Consider the following 16,529-nt stretch of genomic DNA (forward strand, 5'->3'; position numbering starts at 1 on the left):
ACTGTGTTTGTCAATTATTGGATTTCTATTTCTGACTTTCCATAGAGTTTCAAATCATCCATATATAATAAATGCGAAATTTTTTCAGCTTTTTTGGCTGTTTGGTAGCCTAATTTCATTTTTTTTAAGATTACTGATAGTGGGATCATTGCGATGATGAAGAGAAGAGGTGAAAGTGAATCACCCTGGAAAATTCCTCGCTTGATGTTAACCATTCCGTAGCTCTCATTCCCTACTGCCAACTCAGTTCTCCATTGTTTCATTGCCTTTTCAGTAAAGGATGTAATATTTTTGCTAATGCCAGTTGTTTCTAAGCATTTTATGATCCAACTATGTGGCAGTGAGTCAAATGCCTTTTTGTAATCAATCCAGACCATATTCAAGTTCGTTTTTCTGTTCTTACAATTTTCTAATATCATTTTATCAATTAGAAGCTGATCTTTTGTGCCCCTGCTCCTTCTTTTGTTGCCTTTTTGCTCTACTGGCAAGATGTTGTTTGTTTCCAAATAATCCATCATGTTATCTGCAATAATGCCTGTGAGTAATTTGAAGGTTGTTGGCAAGCATGTTATTGGTCTATAGTTTTCAGGTGTTGTTCCTTTAGTTGGATCTTTCTGAATCAAGTATGTTTTTCCAGTTGTCAACCATTCATCAATTTGGCCCTTTTGTAAAATTTCATTCAGTTGCCTGGCCAATATTGCATGTAAACTGGTCAGATATTTGAGCCAGAAACCATGTAATTGGTCCTTTCCAGGTGATGTCCAATTCTTTACCTTTTTAACTCGATTTTTGACCATCTCAGTTGTTATTTCTAATACTTGCATTTGTTTGTTGCCAATGCTTTTCTCAAAGTCATGTATCCACTTTGCTTCCTTGTTGTAGTCCTTTGCATTTTCCCACAATTCTTTCCAGAATTCAACTGTGGCCTGTTTTTCTGGTTTTTCACTTTTGGTGTCACCATTTACATTAAGACTTTGATAAAAACGCCGTTGGTCTGATCGAAATTGCTGATTTTGTTTATATTGGATGATTCGTGCCTCATATCTTTCAATTTTTCTAGCTGTTGCTGTTATCTGCTGTTTTACAATCTCTACAGCTTCATTGATGTTTCTTGTATCCAATCTATATCTCCTGATTAGCCGATCTATGATTTTGTTGTTTTTAAGCCGTTGCTCATGCATGTTCTTTAAGTTACTAGCATCTGCCCTTAATTTTTTTATTTTTTGTTCTAAACGGATTTTCCACTTTGGCTTTGATACTTTTTCTGTTGTATGACTAGGTACTTTAATTTAATGCCTAGTTCATTAGTGACTATTACAGCTGCGCTGTACATTAACTGGTTTGTTTCCAAGATGGATCCCGGTTCAATTGTTGAAAACACTGCATTAACCATTTTCATGATAGGGGCCAAAATTTTCTTCGGCACAGTTTTTAGTGATGGTAAACGTTGCCTTTCCTCATTAAGCAGAAAATGCTCCATGATCTTATCCTTCAATTCTTTTTGTTTTTGAGTTAGTTCATCAGTTGGTTCAGTGATAACTGGTTCTAGTGGTGGTGATGTTATTTCCTCCCTAAGAGCTTCTTCTGGGAGTTCTACTATAATGTCTTTAGTTGTGTCTTGAATATCAGTTATTTCCGCTTGTGATATTGTTTTTTGGGTTTTGCAATTTGCCTGAATTTCCTCATGTTCAACTTCACTAAACACTTTATTCCGTATAATAAATCGCCTTTGATCTGCTAGTCGTTGTTCACTAACATTTGAATCTGGATATTGTTGTTTCCATAATTCATACATTCGCTTTAAATAGCCTCTTTTTTCTGGCTCTGAGTTGTAGTAACAGGCCATTATGGCACGGTTTTCATCTGCACTATATTTTTGTCGTTTTGTTGGCTGGTCCACTTGTAGCCCACTTGTCGACGGATGTCCAGGGACCCCAACATCCGCCGCGGCCCTTGTTAACCCGCGCGACGACCGATGCGGTATGGAATTCTTATTTGTTTTTTTCACCATATTGTATGGGTTGGCGGGGGGTTTTTTACGGGACCAGATGCCAACCTGATCCCAACCTTCCTCCTTTCTCATCCGGGCTTGGGACCGGCAATGGCGGAGTTATTATTATTATTATTATTATTATTATTATTATTATTATTTATTTTGAATGGGCAAAAAAGTTTTTTTTTGATTGCTGAGAGTAGCTCTTTTGTTCCAGGAAGAGTGTGAAATTTATTTGAAAACATCAAAGTGATGATTTCCTTCCAGAGAATTTGGTTCAGAGATATTTTGGGGTTCTTCAGAACTTCAGAATAGCTGCTGCCCTCACAAATAGCCCATTCATTCAATCCCCACCCATAGGTCACCAATTATAATGAATAGCTGCAGAGCAGTCAGCAGGAAGAACTTGAACAAATTAGCTTGGAGATGCAAAGGATAAGTAAAATTCTTGACAAGTTGCAAGGACATTGCTGTATGCATGAAATTTAAATTTTTTATAACTAGCTGCAGGGGTAAGTGGATTTTAAGAACAAATGAGCTAGTGAGCAAAATTTTAGGAGGGTGTTTCTGGAGTGATTTTCATTAGGCTGGATAGTTGCCCTGCATTTCGTTTTATTCAGAAGATGCTATCTTAAAATGTTCTTCCAATGAAAGGATCAAGGAGTTAAAGCAACCATGTTAAAAACATTAAGCCACCGTGTACCCACCCAGTGCTATTTTTACATCTCAACTGCCAGGGTCAATATTTTTGTAAAGGGTCCTTTGTTTGAATAAGAAACATCCTGCAAAATTTGTCCTTTGAAATCAGAAAGTAATTGACGATTGGCAGGAAGGCCAATTAAAGCCAACATTTATCCACAAATTGCTGAATTAATTTCAGAATAACAGACTAGCAGAGTTTGAAGGACTTTGGAGGTCTTCTAGTCCAACCCACGGCTCAAGTCAGAGATCCTGTACCATTTTAGACAAATGGTTGTCCAGTCCCTTCTTAAAAGCCTCCAGTGTTGTAACACCCACAATTTCTGGAGGAAAGCTATTCCACTGGTTAATTGTTCTAATTGTCAGAAATTTCTCCTTAGTTCCAGGTTGCTTCTCTCTTTGTTCAGTTTCCATTCGTTGCTTCTTATATTGCCATTCTGGTGCTTTGGAAAATAGGTTGACCTCCCATCTTCTTTGTGGCAGTCTCTCAAATATTGGACGTCTGCTATCACGCCATCCCTAGCTCTTCTTTTCACTAGACTAGATATACCAAATTCCAACAAACATTCTTCCTATGTTTTAGCCTTCAGCTCCCCAATCATCTTTGTCACTCTTCTCTGCGTTCTTTCACAAGGTTTTACTTGATTTCACTGCTCAGCCCAACCCTTGAGTGGCTTTTTAAAAAACCCAGGTAAAAAAATGAGCACTGTCGTTAATTAATTCAGCTAATTAATTCTCCCCTCCCTTATTTCTAGTGGCGGTATGGTGCTTTTGTTGTTCTTTGCCTCTGATATTTTGCCGTCTTTCTCCTTTTGGTTGTGCTCTTGTACACAAGACTACATGGTTGAACCAAAGCAAGCTATGCAGACTGGCATCCTGCCTCATGAGGAAAATGTCTGCCTCGGAGAAGTTGGGATAAAAATGATAATAAAAGAATCCAGCTTCCTTTTGTGGCTACCAGCAGGAGTGAACTGACTTGAATGAGAGCAGCAAAGCATAAAGCTTTGAAGGAACAAATAGAGTAGGAGTGTGAAGAAGAGAGGACATTTCATCTGAATATATGCTGGAAAGCTTTTTGTCAGTTAACGGGCTCAAAAGCCATCTAAAAATAGCAAACTTCCTTGATGTTTCAAGTTGCACAGTGCCCAACAGCTGGAAAATGAAAGGAGAACCAGTGGTTTTGCTTGGACTGTTGGCATGATCATATCTAAGAGTGGAACCATTGAAGCCAACGGGACTTGCTATTCATAGTTACAGTATGTTAAATACTAGCGGGATACCCGTGCTTCACGACAAAACTATGTGATCGGGCAATGCTGGAGAAATCCGATTCACTCCGGTTTAATCCGTTGGATCAGTGGTGAACAGTGATTGAAACACATAAGGGAATATCGCTCCCACCATCTTGAGTCAGAAGCCACTATGGAAGGCATAGAAACTGTGGTTACGTACTGACATTTAGTACAGTAAGCAGTCCCAGACTGCTTTTAAGTGAAAGAGTGGAACGTCTGCCAGCTTGAACTGAGGTAACGGAATGTGAGGCAACTGGCAGATGAAACAGAGTTCTTTTCAGGTGGGGAGAGGGAGTAGAATGTCTAACTCCTTAGCATCAGAGTGTATTAATATAAGGCGACTGGCAGTTGGAACAGAGTTCTTTTCACGTGTGTGGGGGGGAGTAGAACTCCTTAGCATCAGAGCATGTTAATCGCTATATAAAAATACTAATGATCTGATGGTCATTTCGAAAAATTCTTTCTTAGCAAGCACCTAGAAACCAAGAGGAACATACGTGCCAAATTTCAAATTTGTAGGTTTTGTGGTTTCATGAAGATTTCATGAAGAGTCACTTGTGGGGTGCCCCAGGGGTCGGTTCTCTCACCCCTCCTGTTCAACATATATATGAAACCGCTGGGCAAGATCATCCGTGGTTTTGGGGTACGGTATCATCAATATGCTGACGATACCCAACTTTTCATCTCTACCCCAAGCCACCCAAACGATGCCATCAATGTGATGTCCCGATGCCTGGAGGCTGTGCGGATCTGGATATGGAGGAACAGGCTCAGGCTCAATCCCTCCAAGACGGAGTGGCTGTGGTTTCCGTCATCCCGATTTGTGCATCTTGTTCCATCTTTGATGATAGGGGGAGAAATTTTAGCCCCCTCATAGAGGGCTCACAATCTGGGAGTCCTCCTGGATACACGGCTTAGTTTAGAAGAACACCTGATGGCCGTGATCAGGGGGGCCTTTTACCAAGTTCGCCTGGTACGTCAGTTGCGCCCCTTCCTGGATCAGGATGCTCTGTGCATAGTCACTCATGCCTTTGTCCTTTCTCGCCTGGACTACTCTACATGGGGCTGCCCTTGAAGAGCACCCGGAGGCTTCAGCTGGTCCACAATGTGGTCGCATGGGTTATCAAGGTGCCCCCATGTTACACCCCTATTAGGCAGCCTGCACTGGTTGCCGGTTGTTTTCCGGGTGCGATTCAAGGTACTAATTATGACCTTTAAAGTGCTCCATGGCTTAGGCCCAGGGTACCTGCGAGACCACCTACTGCCACCAGTAGCCTCCCACTGTCCAGTGCGATCCCACAGAGTTGGCCTCCTCTGCCGTCGGCCAGACAGTGTCAGCTAGCAACCTCCAGGGGGACAGCCTTCTCCGTGGGAGCGCCTTCCCTCTGGAATGAGCTGCCCCCGGAGCTTTGCATAATCCCCGACCTCCGGTCCTTCCGATGCACCCTAAAAAGTTGGCTTTTCCAGCAAGCCGGCCTGGCCTGAACAGAATAAAATAAATGATTAATTTAATTGTTAATTTTAATCTAATTTTTTAAATTTTATTCTTAATATTAATTGGGTTTGTTTTTGGATACTTTATTTAATTTCCTTTTTAACTTTTGTAATATGTGTTTTTTTTATGTTGTACACTGCCCTGAGTCCTTTGGGAGAAGGGCGGCATATAAATCCAATAAACAAACAAACAAACAAGAGTGAGTGGCGCACGCACACACACACACGCGCGCGCGCACACACACACACACACATATACATTTATTAATGGTTTCAATCAGTCCCTAAGTATGAATAAGAGTGGATTCAACTATTACCAACAATTTCATCATAATCATAATTGCATAATCTAGGTATTAACTGGATTCATATACTAACTCATCATGAAATGGATACATTATAATATCAAAATAATAGTACAATATATTGAAAATCAAGAAATTGGCCCAAAGATAACCATAGATATGGTAACTGAAAAAGATCTAAGCTTCAACGTCAATAATGTTGTGGAAGAATTTGGAGAACGTGTGAACTCTCTTTTAATGGTGTGAAGTATACAAATCACAAGTCATCTGATTTTCTACTCCAGCCTTAGCCGTTTACCTCTCTTCTTATTCCACTGCAGAACTTAATGTACAGCATTAAATCTTCCTAGATGATCCTCAATATAATAATGGTAATATGCTTAGCATCGTTTCCTCTTATGAACCTCAAGTCAATGCTATTTCTCTGACCTAAACTTCTTCTGATTTAGACCCAGTAGTCTGCCTTTGACTGAACTTACACACTGCATTAACCTGGGGTGAAATTCAGCAGGTTCTGACAAGTTCTGGAGTTCAAGTAGTGGAAATTTTGAGTAGTTCGGAGAACCGGAAAATACCACATCTGGCTGGCCCCAGAGATGGGTAGGAATGGAGATTTTGCAGTATCCTTCCCCTGCCAGACTGACCAAACCACGCCCACAGAACCGGTATTAAAAGAATGTGAATTTCACCACTGCATTGACCCTTCTGAAAGCCAATTATATCTAGCATTCAAAGAGACCAACCAGATGTTTGTGGAATTACCATTATCAAATTCAGAGACCAACAGCCCCCATCCCAACTAGTCTTCTCACATTGGCTCTGAAGCTCTATTCAAGGACATGTTGCTGCAGACCAAGTTGAACCAAAGTTACATAACCTGGGTGCAGACAATGATCTTAATTATGTGCCAGATGTGAAGCCAACTCATCCCAAAGCAACACTTTCTCTCAACGATGTGATTTCAAACTTCAACACTATCTGCATTTAGGTCGAAAAAGAGGGCCACTGGAGCATGGGGGAGGTTGTATTTGCCCTCCAGAGTCTCAAGGAAAGCCGCCGGCGCCTCGGGAGGGTGAAAACACTCCCACACCCACACACCATGGTGCAGGAGGCTACGTAGGCCTACCATGGCCACGCCCACCCAGCACCTAGGTAGAGAGCTGATTGCTGAAATTTTTAAATCCCACCCCTGACAGCTAAGTAATGGCGATTTTCTGATATGTGCGACTATGTTCCTTTCTCATTAAACATGATAGTTGAGATAACGGAAGCTGAAGGCTTTATTTATAATAGAACTTGGTGGTATGGCAAGATCAGAACATTTTCTTAACAAGATGTTCAATAATGCAGCTCTGCCTTCTTTCTGGAGAAGTTTTATCACATCTTGTCTAGACACATCTGTCAAAAACTTTCCATAGTGATCTAGGAAGCTTTTACATGTTTATTTAGCTCCTAGAGATTAATGTCTCTTTAACACATCCCAGTGGCTCATTTTGCAACACTCGAAAGAAAAATCCATGCTGCTGATACAGCAGGGAACTGAAACACTTCTTTCCTTGTCACTCAATGAACTGACAACTTACACCAATATGTGAACATGCATAAAGCTATTTGGTTGGATTTCACAGACTATTATGCTCACAGTGAAACATTAATTCATCCATGTTGGGATTCTGCCATCATTGGACATTTGACTGCTGATCCCTTCTTATCTTTTTATCCACTTTCTATTTCCCATCTTATTTTTGGGTGGTGGTGGCAGGGGTGAAATCCAGCAGGTTCTGACAGGTTCTGGAGAACCGGTAGTGGAAATTTTGAGTAGTTCGGAGAACCAGCAAAAGCCATCTTTGGCTGGCCCCAGAGTGGGTAGGAATGGAGATTTTGCAGTATCCTTCCCCTGCCATGCCCACCAAGCCACACCATGCCAACCAAGCCATGCCCATAGAACCGGTAGTAAAAATTGTTGAATTTTACCACTGGAGGGTGGGCTCAGTTTTGATTAAAAAGATGCAAAGAATAATATTCTGAATTTTAAAAATGGTTTGGCAAATATTAGATCAACTAAATAATAAATAAAACCATAACAAGACTTGGATATTGGGTAGCATAAGCAAAAGGAATAGTCAACCAGTGGTTCTCACAGTTTAATTAATGGCATGCCTATTCTCCTGCAATCAAGAATGGCTCTCAACAGTTTACAAGATGCTGTACAAAAAACCTAATCCATTTATAGTTCTTCTAATTAAAAACATCTAAAATTAACACATCATAAAGGAATCAAACACATTAATTAAATAAAAACACATGCTAATTTTGAACTAAAGACACTTTCCAAAAAACCTCCGTTTTTGCATTTCCCTAAATGCAATTTGACTTCAATTTTATTTTACTTGCAAGAGTATTTCAGAGGGTTGTAGCTACCACTGCAGTGGTGAGTTTCCAAAATTGTTCGAATCTACTCTGTGGGTGTGGCCTCCTTTGTGGGAATGGATTGTCACCCATGTGACCGGATGGGAGTGGCTTGCCGCCCATGTGACCGGATATGAAGATGCCGACGACACTTGTCAGAACCACCTTAAATTACCTCACACACAGCACTGGCATGCATAAGACTATGATGTAAACTTGTTTTTTAAAAGGCATCTTTGGTTTGCGTTAAAACAACTTCAACACACGCAATGTTCTGATCGCACCACAAACGCAGTAGTCATCCTTACCCTTCACAGAGGCACTGAGTTTTATAAATATGAGCATGATAGTGTAGAATAATCATATCCAAGGACCAGTGGTGGGTTTCAAAAAAATTTGGAACCTCTTCTGTAGGTGTGGCCTGCTTTCCAGGTCCACTGGTGGAACCTCTTCTAACCGGTTTGGTAGATTTGACGAACCGGTTCTACCGAATAGTGCGAACTGGTAGGAACCCACCTCTGTACCACTGAGAAGCATCGTGGTTTCTGCCCTCCTTACTCCCTGAAGGGGAACTATCAGCTATTTCTCCTGACCCAGATCAAGCCAATTCCTGAGTTTTAAAAGCTGAGAAGAACCCGTGAGATTCATGGGAAAGAAAACCGTGTAGTCTCAAAACAAAACAGTAGAATAGAAACAGGAATTCATTCCTGTGAGTTTTTGATGAATCCCAAATGCAAGAGAAAACCTAGATTAACACTATTGAATTTTTCTGGTAAATTATCCAAAACCAGCAGTCTATTTTCCCATCATTTTTAGGGCACTAAAGAAATAAGAGGCACTTGGCTTTAGAACACCAATACCTTACTTAAATCAGCAAAATACCTCCAGAAAACCACTGAAAATGGGAGACTCAGTCAATTCCATGACATCATAACTACCATGGACCTCTGTGGCTGAGGACAAAGCATCATGAAAAAGTTCTAGTCATTCACTCTCCAATTGATCATCCATCCATCCATTCATCCATCCATCATCCATCCATCCATCCATCCATCCATCCATCCATCCATCCAATAATGCAAAGCCCTTTAGAGGAGGATCTAATCTTTATTTATCTTATTTCTATATATGATTTTATCCCATCTTTATTATTTTTGTAAATAACTCAAGACAGTGAACATATATACCGTATTTTTCAGATTATGACACACTTGAATATAAGACACACCTAAATTTAGAAGAGGGGAAAAAATTTTTGGCCTCTACACGCCTCATTTTCGGCCCCTTTCCAACCTTTTCTTGGCCCATTTTTGAAGCTTTTTTGGCCCATTTTTGAGGCTTTTCTTGGCCCATTTTTGAGGCTTTTGTTTGCCTGTTTTTGACGCTTTTATGGCCTGTTTTTGAGGCTTTTTCAGCCCATTTGTTTTGGAAAAATGGGACAAAAAAGGCCTCAAAAATGTGCTGAAAAAAGCCTTAAAATGGGCCAGGAAAAGCCTAAAAAACAGCCCAAGAAAAGCCTAAAAAACAGGCCAAAAAAAGCTTCAAAACAGGCCAAAAAAAGGGCCCAAAAGGGGGATTATTTATTATCCACCCAGCTGAATTTTCATGCCTAAAGTGAGACTAGAACTCACAGTCTCCTGTGGCTCTAGGAGAAAAGTGGAAGGCAAAAGAAGAGGACAACCAGCAGGAAGGTGGGTAGACTTAGCCACAATGGTGATGGATGCATTGTCAAAAGACCTGAAGGATCAAGTTGGGGACAGATTGCCCGCGGGGGGGGGGGGAATCTATATGATTGCTAATCAATCAGTCAATGAAAGCATTACATCATTATTGCAATACTATTCCAAGTTAAAAAATTAAGATGGCTTCAAATAAAGATAAACCACATACCGATACCATTCATGATGGGTGCCTCGTTGTTCACTTCAAGAACGCCGGGCAAATTGGCTTCTCCTTCAGGTTCATTCAGATCCTCGTTGGCCTTTTGAGAGCCATTCCCCAAGTGGGCAGAATCCTTCTCGAAAGGGGCATCTCCATTCGGCAAGCCGTTGTGTGGCTTTTTCAGAGGCATGATTTGCAAGCCACTAGGCGTAGTCCGGTACGATACGGTTTTAGCAGCTCTGTCGTTGGAAGAGGCCGCTTTCGCGCCATAGCTTTTTTTTTGTTTTTGAAAGGTGGGGGTCATACGCTTCCTTTTATGGGAGAGTCCTTTGCTTTTCCCAGAGTCTGAGGGTCTGTGAGTTATTTTGTCCAGGGATGACCCCCGGCTTTCTCGTAAAAATTTGGGCACGTTGGCTTGTTTCCCGTGTTTAGTGCGCTTTTCCCTCGTGACGTGCAGTCCGTTGAATTCATCAATGAATTCCTCACAGTGCAATAAGTGATGCTCTGGTTCCCATGTGTCTTCATTGCTTCCATAACCTTTCCACCGTATGAGATATTCCCATTTCCCCTTTTTATTCTTCCTTTTGTCTACAATCCTTTCAACCTAACAGGGAAATAAAAGAAAAGAAGAAAGGTAATGTGCTAATAACGTGTCAGGCACGAGCAACCAGAGTCATTCATGAATAGCTTTAGTTAGCAACTTAATTGCCTTCTGCCTATGTTACAAGAACCTCCCCGGACTCCTTGCTTTTCCCTGGGAATGACCAGGTAAGGTTTCATGGATTCTGGGGGAGCTGAGGCTTATGTCTCTTGCGGCTGTGCAAGAACTCCAAGCTACGTCCCTGCTTAATTCCTCCTTTTAGTCTGTCTGACAGTTTACCATCATAACAGCTGGTAACCCCAGGCATGTTTACTTGGGAATTTCAGTGACCTCAATGGAGATTATTTCTGAGAAAATATGCATATGAATCGTGATAGAACAACTCAGTCGATAAACAAAGCCATCGGATGGTGAAAGAATGAGAGAAATGTTAACCTAATTTTGCGAAGCTTCTTCTCCGGTAACATTGTACTGCAAGCTAGGGCATACAAAACCTTTGCCAGACCAATTCTTGAATACAGCTCATCTGCCTGGAATCCAAACTGCATATTGGAGATTAATACAATTAAGCGAGTCCAGAGGTATTTCACGAGAAGAGTCCTGCACTCCTCTGCTCACAACAGAATCCCTTATGCCTTATGAAATTTTCGGCTTGGACAACTTGGAACTATGCTACCTACAGTCTGACCTAAGCATAGTACACACAATTTTCTGCTACAACATCTTACCTGTCAACGACTTCTACAGCTTCAACCACAATAATATACAGGCAAACAATCAATACAAACTCAAGATGAACCGCTCTAAACTCGGTAGCAGAAAATATGACTTCAGCAACAGAGGGGTCAACACCTGGAATTCTCTACCCGATTCCATTGTTACAGCCTCAAACCCTCACAGCTTCAATCTTAAACTGTCTACCGTGAACCTCACCCCATTCCTAAGAGGTCTCTAAAGGTGTGTAGAAGCGCACCAGCATGCCTACCGCCCCTGTCCTATTGTCCCCATTTACTTGTATTCATTTTCTTTGTTCACCTCCATATTCATACTTATACCTGTTATCCTGTACATGTTTGAGAAACTAAATAAATGAATTAATGTTTAAAAATAAACCCTCTGTAAAGAAATTGTCCAGGTGAGGATTCAAAAATTGGAAAGGACAAGGGGATGTATATGAGCTGCTTCTGAAACATTCCTGGGTGCATCGTGAGACCTTCCTACCACTGAGAAAATCCTAATGACAAGACAGGCATCATTGTGATAATGAAAGGTGAACCTTGCCCTTTTCTACTTGCATTGCAGTGTTACATGGAAGTACCTAAGAGACATCGTTTGCATAATGACGTATCTTGTGACTTTCCCTCCCCTTGTTTCTCGGCAAAAGGCTATTCCTGAGCACTTCTGAAATTTTCTGTGGCTGACAGAGAACTGCAAGGTTTTTTTGTTTTTTTTTTAAAAAACACAGTTAATCAGCTTGTTTAGAACTTAGCAATAGAATCCCTTACACCACCGGGGTTGAAATGTTGGGCTTGGACAACCTGGGTCTATGCCGCCTACGGTCTGACCTAAGCATAGTACCCAAAATTATCTTCTACAATGTGCTACCTGTCAACAACTATTTCAGCTTCAACCTTAATAATACACAGCTGAACACTAAATACAAGCTCAAGGTAAACTGCTCCAAACTTGTTTGCAGAAAGTAACAGAGTGGTCAACACCTGGAATGCTCTACCTGACTCCATTGTTACATCCTCTAACCCCCACAGCTTCAACCTCAAACTGTCTATCATGGACCTCACCCCATTCCTAAGAGGTTCATAAAGGGGGTGTGCATAAGCGCACCAGCGTGCCTATCATCCCTGTCCTACTGTCCCCATTTATTTGTACCCCTTTACTGTGTCCATATTTATGTTTATACTTGTGTTAGCTTGTACATGTCCGGCAAACTAAACAAACAAATATAAATAAAAAAACTTGAAAGGAACCTTGTTTAGAACTTAGGAAGCAACCTGAAAGATTCTGAACAAACCCCTCTGTGGTAAGAGACCTCATGGGAGGTAGGACTTCCATTCATGTCCTTTCATCCATGCACATTTTCAACCTTGACATGTACAAGCCTAAATTAATGCTTCTGTGCATTTTGGTTGATTATTTGATCTGCATTAAATTAGTACAGGAGAAGAAACAATGGGTTGCATCCAGAGTAAATTCTTTTCTCAGCTAATTTTCAGCAGCAGAAGGAATGCCTCTTTTAACTGTCTAATTAATGCTAGGTAAACTTAATCACAAAGGTATACAAGGAAAGTTATCCACAAAGCCATGTTCCAGGCTAGCTTAACTATGATAAAGTGTGAATTACTAACTAGTATAAAATTTGCATACACACATAGCCTTTTAATTCAGTCAGTGTTTTTATTGTTATGAGTTGAAAATAAATTCAATTCAGAGTAACTGAATAACAGAGTTGGAAGGGACTTGGGAGGTCTTCTAGTCCAACCTCCTGCAATTAATATTGCAATAGGTGAAATAAGTCAAAATCCAAGCAAAAAAATAATTAATGGTTGCTTAAAATAGGGATATATACATTAAATTGTTGTGACATATTGGTAAAAACAGAAAATGGGTGAAGTCAAGTAACTGTTGTGTTGCACAAAACACATTCCTTTCTACAAGTGCTTTATTGCGAGAACTAGTTTGTGCCATTTTTTCCCTTTTATTTATTAAATTTATATAGCTGCCAATCTCACATACATGATTCTGAGTGGTGCACAAGAACACAGTCAAGTAAGCAAAGATAAGAAAATATAATGCAATTAAGAAAAAAATGAGAGAGATTAAAAGAGAGCTATAAATAACACCAGGGGGAAAATGGAATTTTCTGCACCACAAATGGTATCAGAAGTCTTTATTTATACCAGAATGAACTTGAATGTTTCAAATATTTTCTCTCAACTGGTTCTAAGTGGAGAGAAAGTATTTACTGGTTCATCATAGCTTCTTTTTATGGAGAGTGGTGGTCAAATTTATTGTTCCAGCTTTTCTGGTAACATATGATACAACAGTGAGCATCCCCCATTGCGTTTTGTGGTAGCTTTCATTAAAAACTAATGCCATCCAGGGAAGCTTAGCAGAGTTTTCAAGCATAATATTGTGCACTCTCAGTTAAAAGTATAGAACTTGGCGTGTTTAAATGTGAATTTAAAACACATCGTATGCATATTAAAACTTGTACTTTGTACTTCTGTAAAGTAAAGGTTCCCCTCGCACATATGTGCTAGTCATTCCCAACTCTAGGGGATGATGCTCATCTCTGTTTCAAAGCCGAAGAGCCAGCGCTGTCTCCGTGGTCATGTGGCTGGCATGACTAAATGCCAAAGGCACACGGAACGCTGTTACTTTCCCACCATAGATGGTTCCTACTTTTCTACTTGCATTTTTACGTGCTTTTGAACTGCTAGGTTGGCAGAAGCCGGGACAAGTAACAGGAGCTCACTCCGTTATGCGGTGCTAGGGATTCGAACCACCAAATTGTTGACTTTTCTGATCGACAAACTCAGTGTCTTAGCCACTGAGCCACCGCATCCCATGTGCTTCTGTACTGGAGTTTATCTATCACTGCGGCCCAGAGCTTGAACATCCTACATTCATTTGACTTTTTAACTTTTATGGCAGAAGTGTGAAATACACAGTATGAGAGAATAGCAACACAGATACATAATAACAAAAGCTACTCAGAAAGAAATGATGATCACCAAGAACAAAAGTTTCCGAGTGCAGCCCAAGCTACGGGGATCTATGTTAGATAATATCGTCCCTCAGAGCTTTCTCAAAAATCCCATCTTTAATGGTTCTCCTCAAGCACCGCAGCTATTCTTTCTCTGAAAAATTGGAAACATCAATATTTATATTTTCCAATTTACAAAGGATATTTTCATTTTGAACGGAATCGAAGAAATTGAACGGTTTTTGAAAATACACCAAATCAAATGTAGGAGACAGACAGAAGCTTGCAATGGTCCAAAAATGAATGAAAATGACAGAAAAACAAAAACAAAAAAACAATCAAAAACAACCGATCAGAAGATGCTGAAACTGTTGATAAATGATAATAATTCAAAATCAGAAAATGGAACTTATTAAAGATTTTACAATGCAAAGCACGTATTCTTAGTTTACCCCTTTCAGTTTTTTTCTAATATGTTTTTGTATATTTATAATACTGTGGAAGGCAAATAGACTATAGAACTTTATTTATTTTACTACAATACTGATTGTTTCTTTAGTTTTCAGTGTACAAACCTTCTGTCTTCTAAACATACTAAAATTGAGGTACACAGCTTTCTTTAGAATTTAGTATTTTATTGTGCAATTTGTAGCAAACTGTACTTCAACTGTCTGAAAGAACCCAACTTTTCATTTTTATGTATGAACCATGCTTGGTCTTCTATTTATTTATTGATCATATTTTATAGAGACTTTTATATATGAAAGCTATGGTAAAGTGTGCTACAAATTAAATATTATATATTAATTTTCCTTGTTGAAAGTTAGCATCCAACCCTCGCCTAGGAGAATGAAATATTTTGAGAAATATTTTAAAAAAGGCAGAATATTGTATTTCCCTAGATGAGAAATGGAGAAACATGCTCTTGGAAAGCAGCCTCCACCTTTCTTAATAGCCCCCAGCAGATATTTTGTGCACATTGAGAAAGATTGGGGCAGCCTATCTACAAAACAAAAGACCTTCAGCTTCAGGGCAATGGGATTAAGACATGACCCTTCAGGACATAATAGGACCATCTACCATCTACCAGTCAAGCTCACCACATTGCATAATGCCCTAAGGACATTGCATCAGCAGCCCAAGCTTCAACCAAACTTAGCTCAGACAAACTCCTAAGATTTGTACATGGCACCATGGGAGTCTGACAACAGCCAATAGAATACATGTTCTTGCACAGGAACAGGAGGCTCAAGTGCAAAGCCCAAGAGAAGGTATAAATACCCTCTACTCTCAACTTCATGTGGTCAGCTGCCCCAGGACCACAAATATGTGGTCCTGTTCATCAGTCAATGGATCCTCTTTCCAATCGGCCTCCAGCCTCCATTTTGTCTCCAGTGCTTTTCTCCCAGATTGGAACTGAACCAGATGGATATTTCTTCCAACATCCCCAAATCCATATGGGAAAGAAAGGACCCTCCCCTTTCCTTCTGCATTGCATCAAAATTTCCAAAAAAATTTACACTTCTTTGCAAACTAGTTAGGCAAGGAAACATCTGTTTCAACAGATCTCAAATTTCAAACAGATTTCAAGCATCCCTTGAGAATATTCCACCGCTGGCTATGCAGATGGCTCTCAACACACACTGAATGAATGTTGAATTAGGGAAGACATGTATGGGAAAAGAATCTCAAGGAAAAGTAATAACAACCGTGTCCTGGAAACTTGGAAAAGCTGGTTTTTTTTTCACCTCAACAAAGTGAAAGTCTTGATGAGTTACGTTGAACTATATAGTTTTACTGGAAAACAAAACATGACATTTTTTCCAAATAAAATTTAGAACAAGGAAAGAGAATAATTGCCAATACATATGGCACTTCCATAACTATAAACAGTTAAAATAAAATGAATAAACTTTTCATCATAAAGTATGACATACTTTTTAGCGGAAGATATCTGGAAATTTTTTAACAGCTAAAAAAAATCACCTGGAGACCAACCATTTAACTCGAAGAAGCCCAAATGAAATGTATTGACTGAACAAACTATGGACTTGATCATTTCATTCATTGAAAACAATTTCAACTGATGACTCTATGTGTGACATTTCTAATGCTGAATTACCAAGCTCCT

The 16,529-nt window shown here is 39.9% G+C and overlaps 1 protein-coding gene across 1 annotated transcript in view; it reads right to left on the reverse strand.

The window, feature by feature from the left end:
- Nucleotides 1-16,529, reverse strand: part of CDYL2 (chromodomain Y like 2) — an 80,588-nt gene that overhangs the window by 35,417 nt on the left and 28,642 nt on the right. The window contains exon 2 of the mRNA XM_032231399.1: nt 10,083-10,677. Within this exon, the coding sequence (XP_032087290.1) occupies nt 10,083-10,677 (595 nt within the window). The remainder of the gene's footprint in view (nt 1-10,082; nt 10,678-16,529) is intronic.

This window comes from Thamnophis elegans, chromosome 14, assembly GCF_009769535.1.
Source record: "Thamnophis elegans isolate rThaEle1 chromosome 14, rThaEle1.pri, whole genome shotgun sequence".
NCBI classification, from domain to species: Eukaryota; Metazoa; Chordata; class Lepidosauria; order Squamata; family Colubridae; genus Thamnophis; species Thamnophis elegans.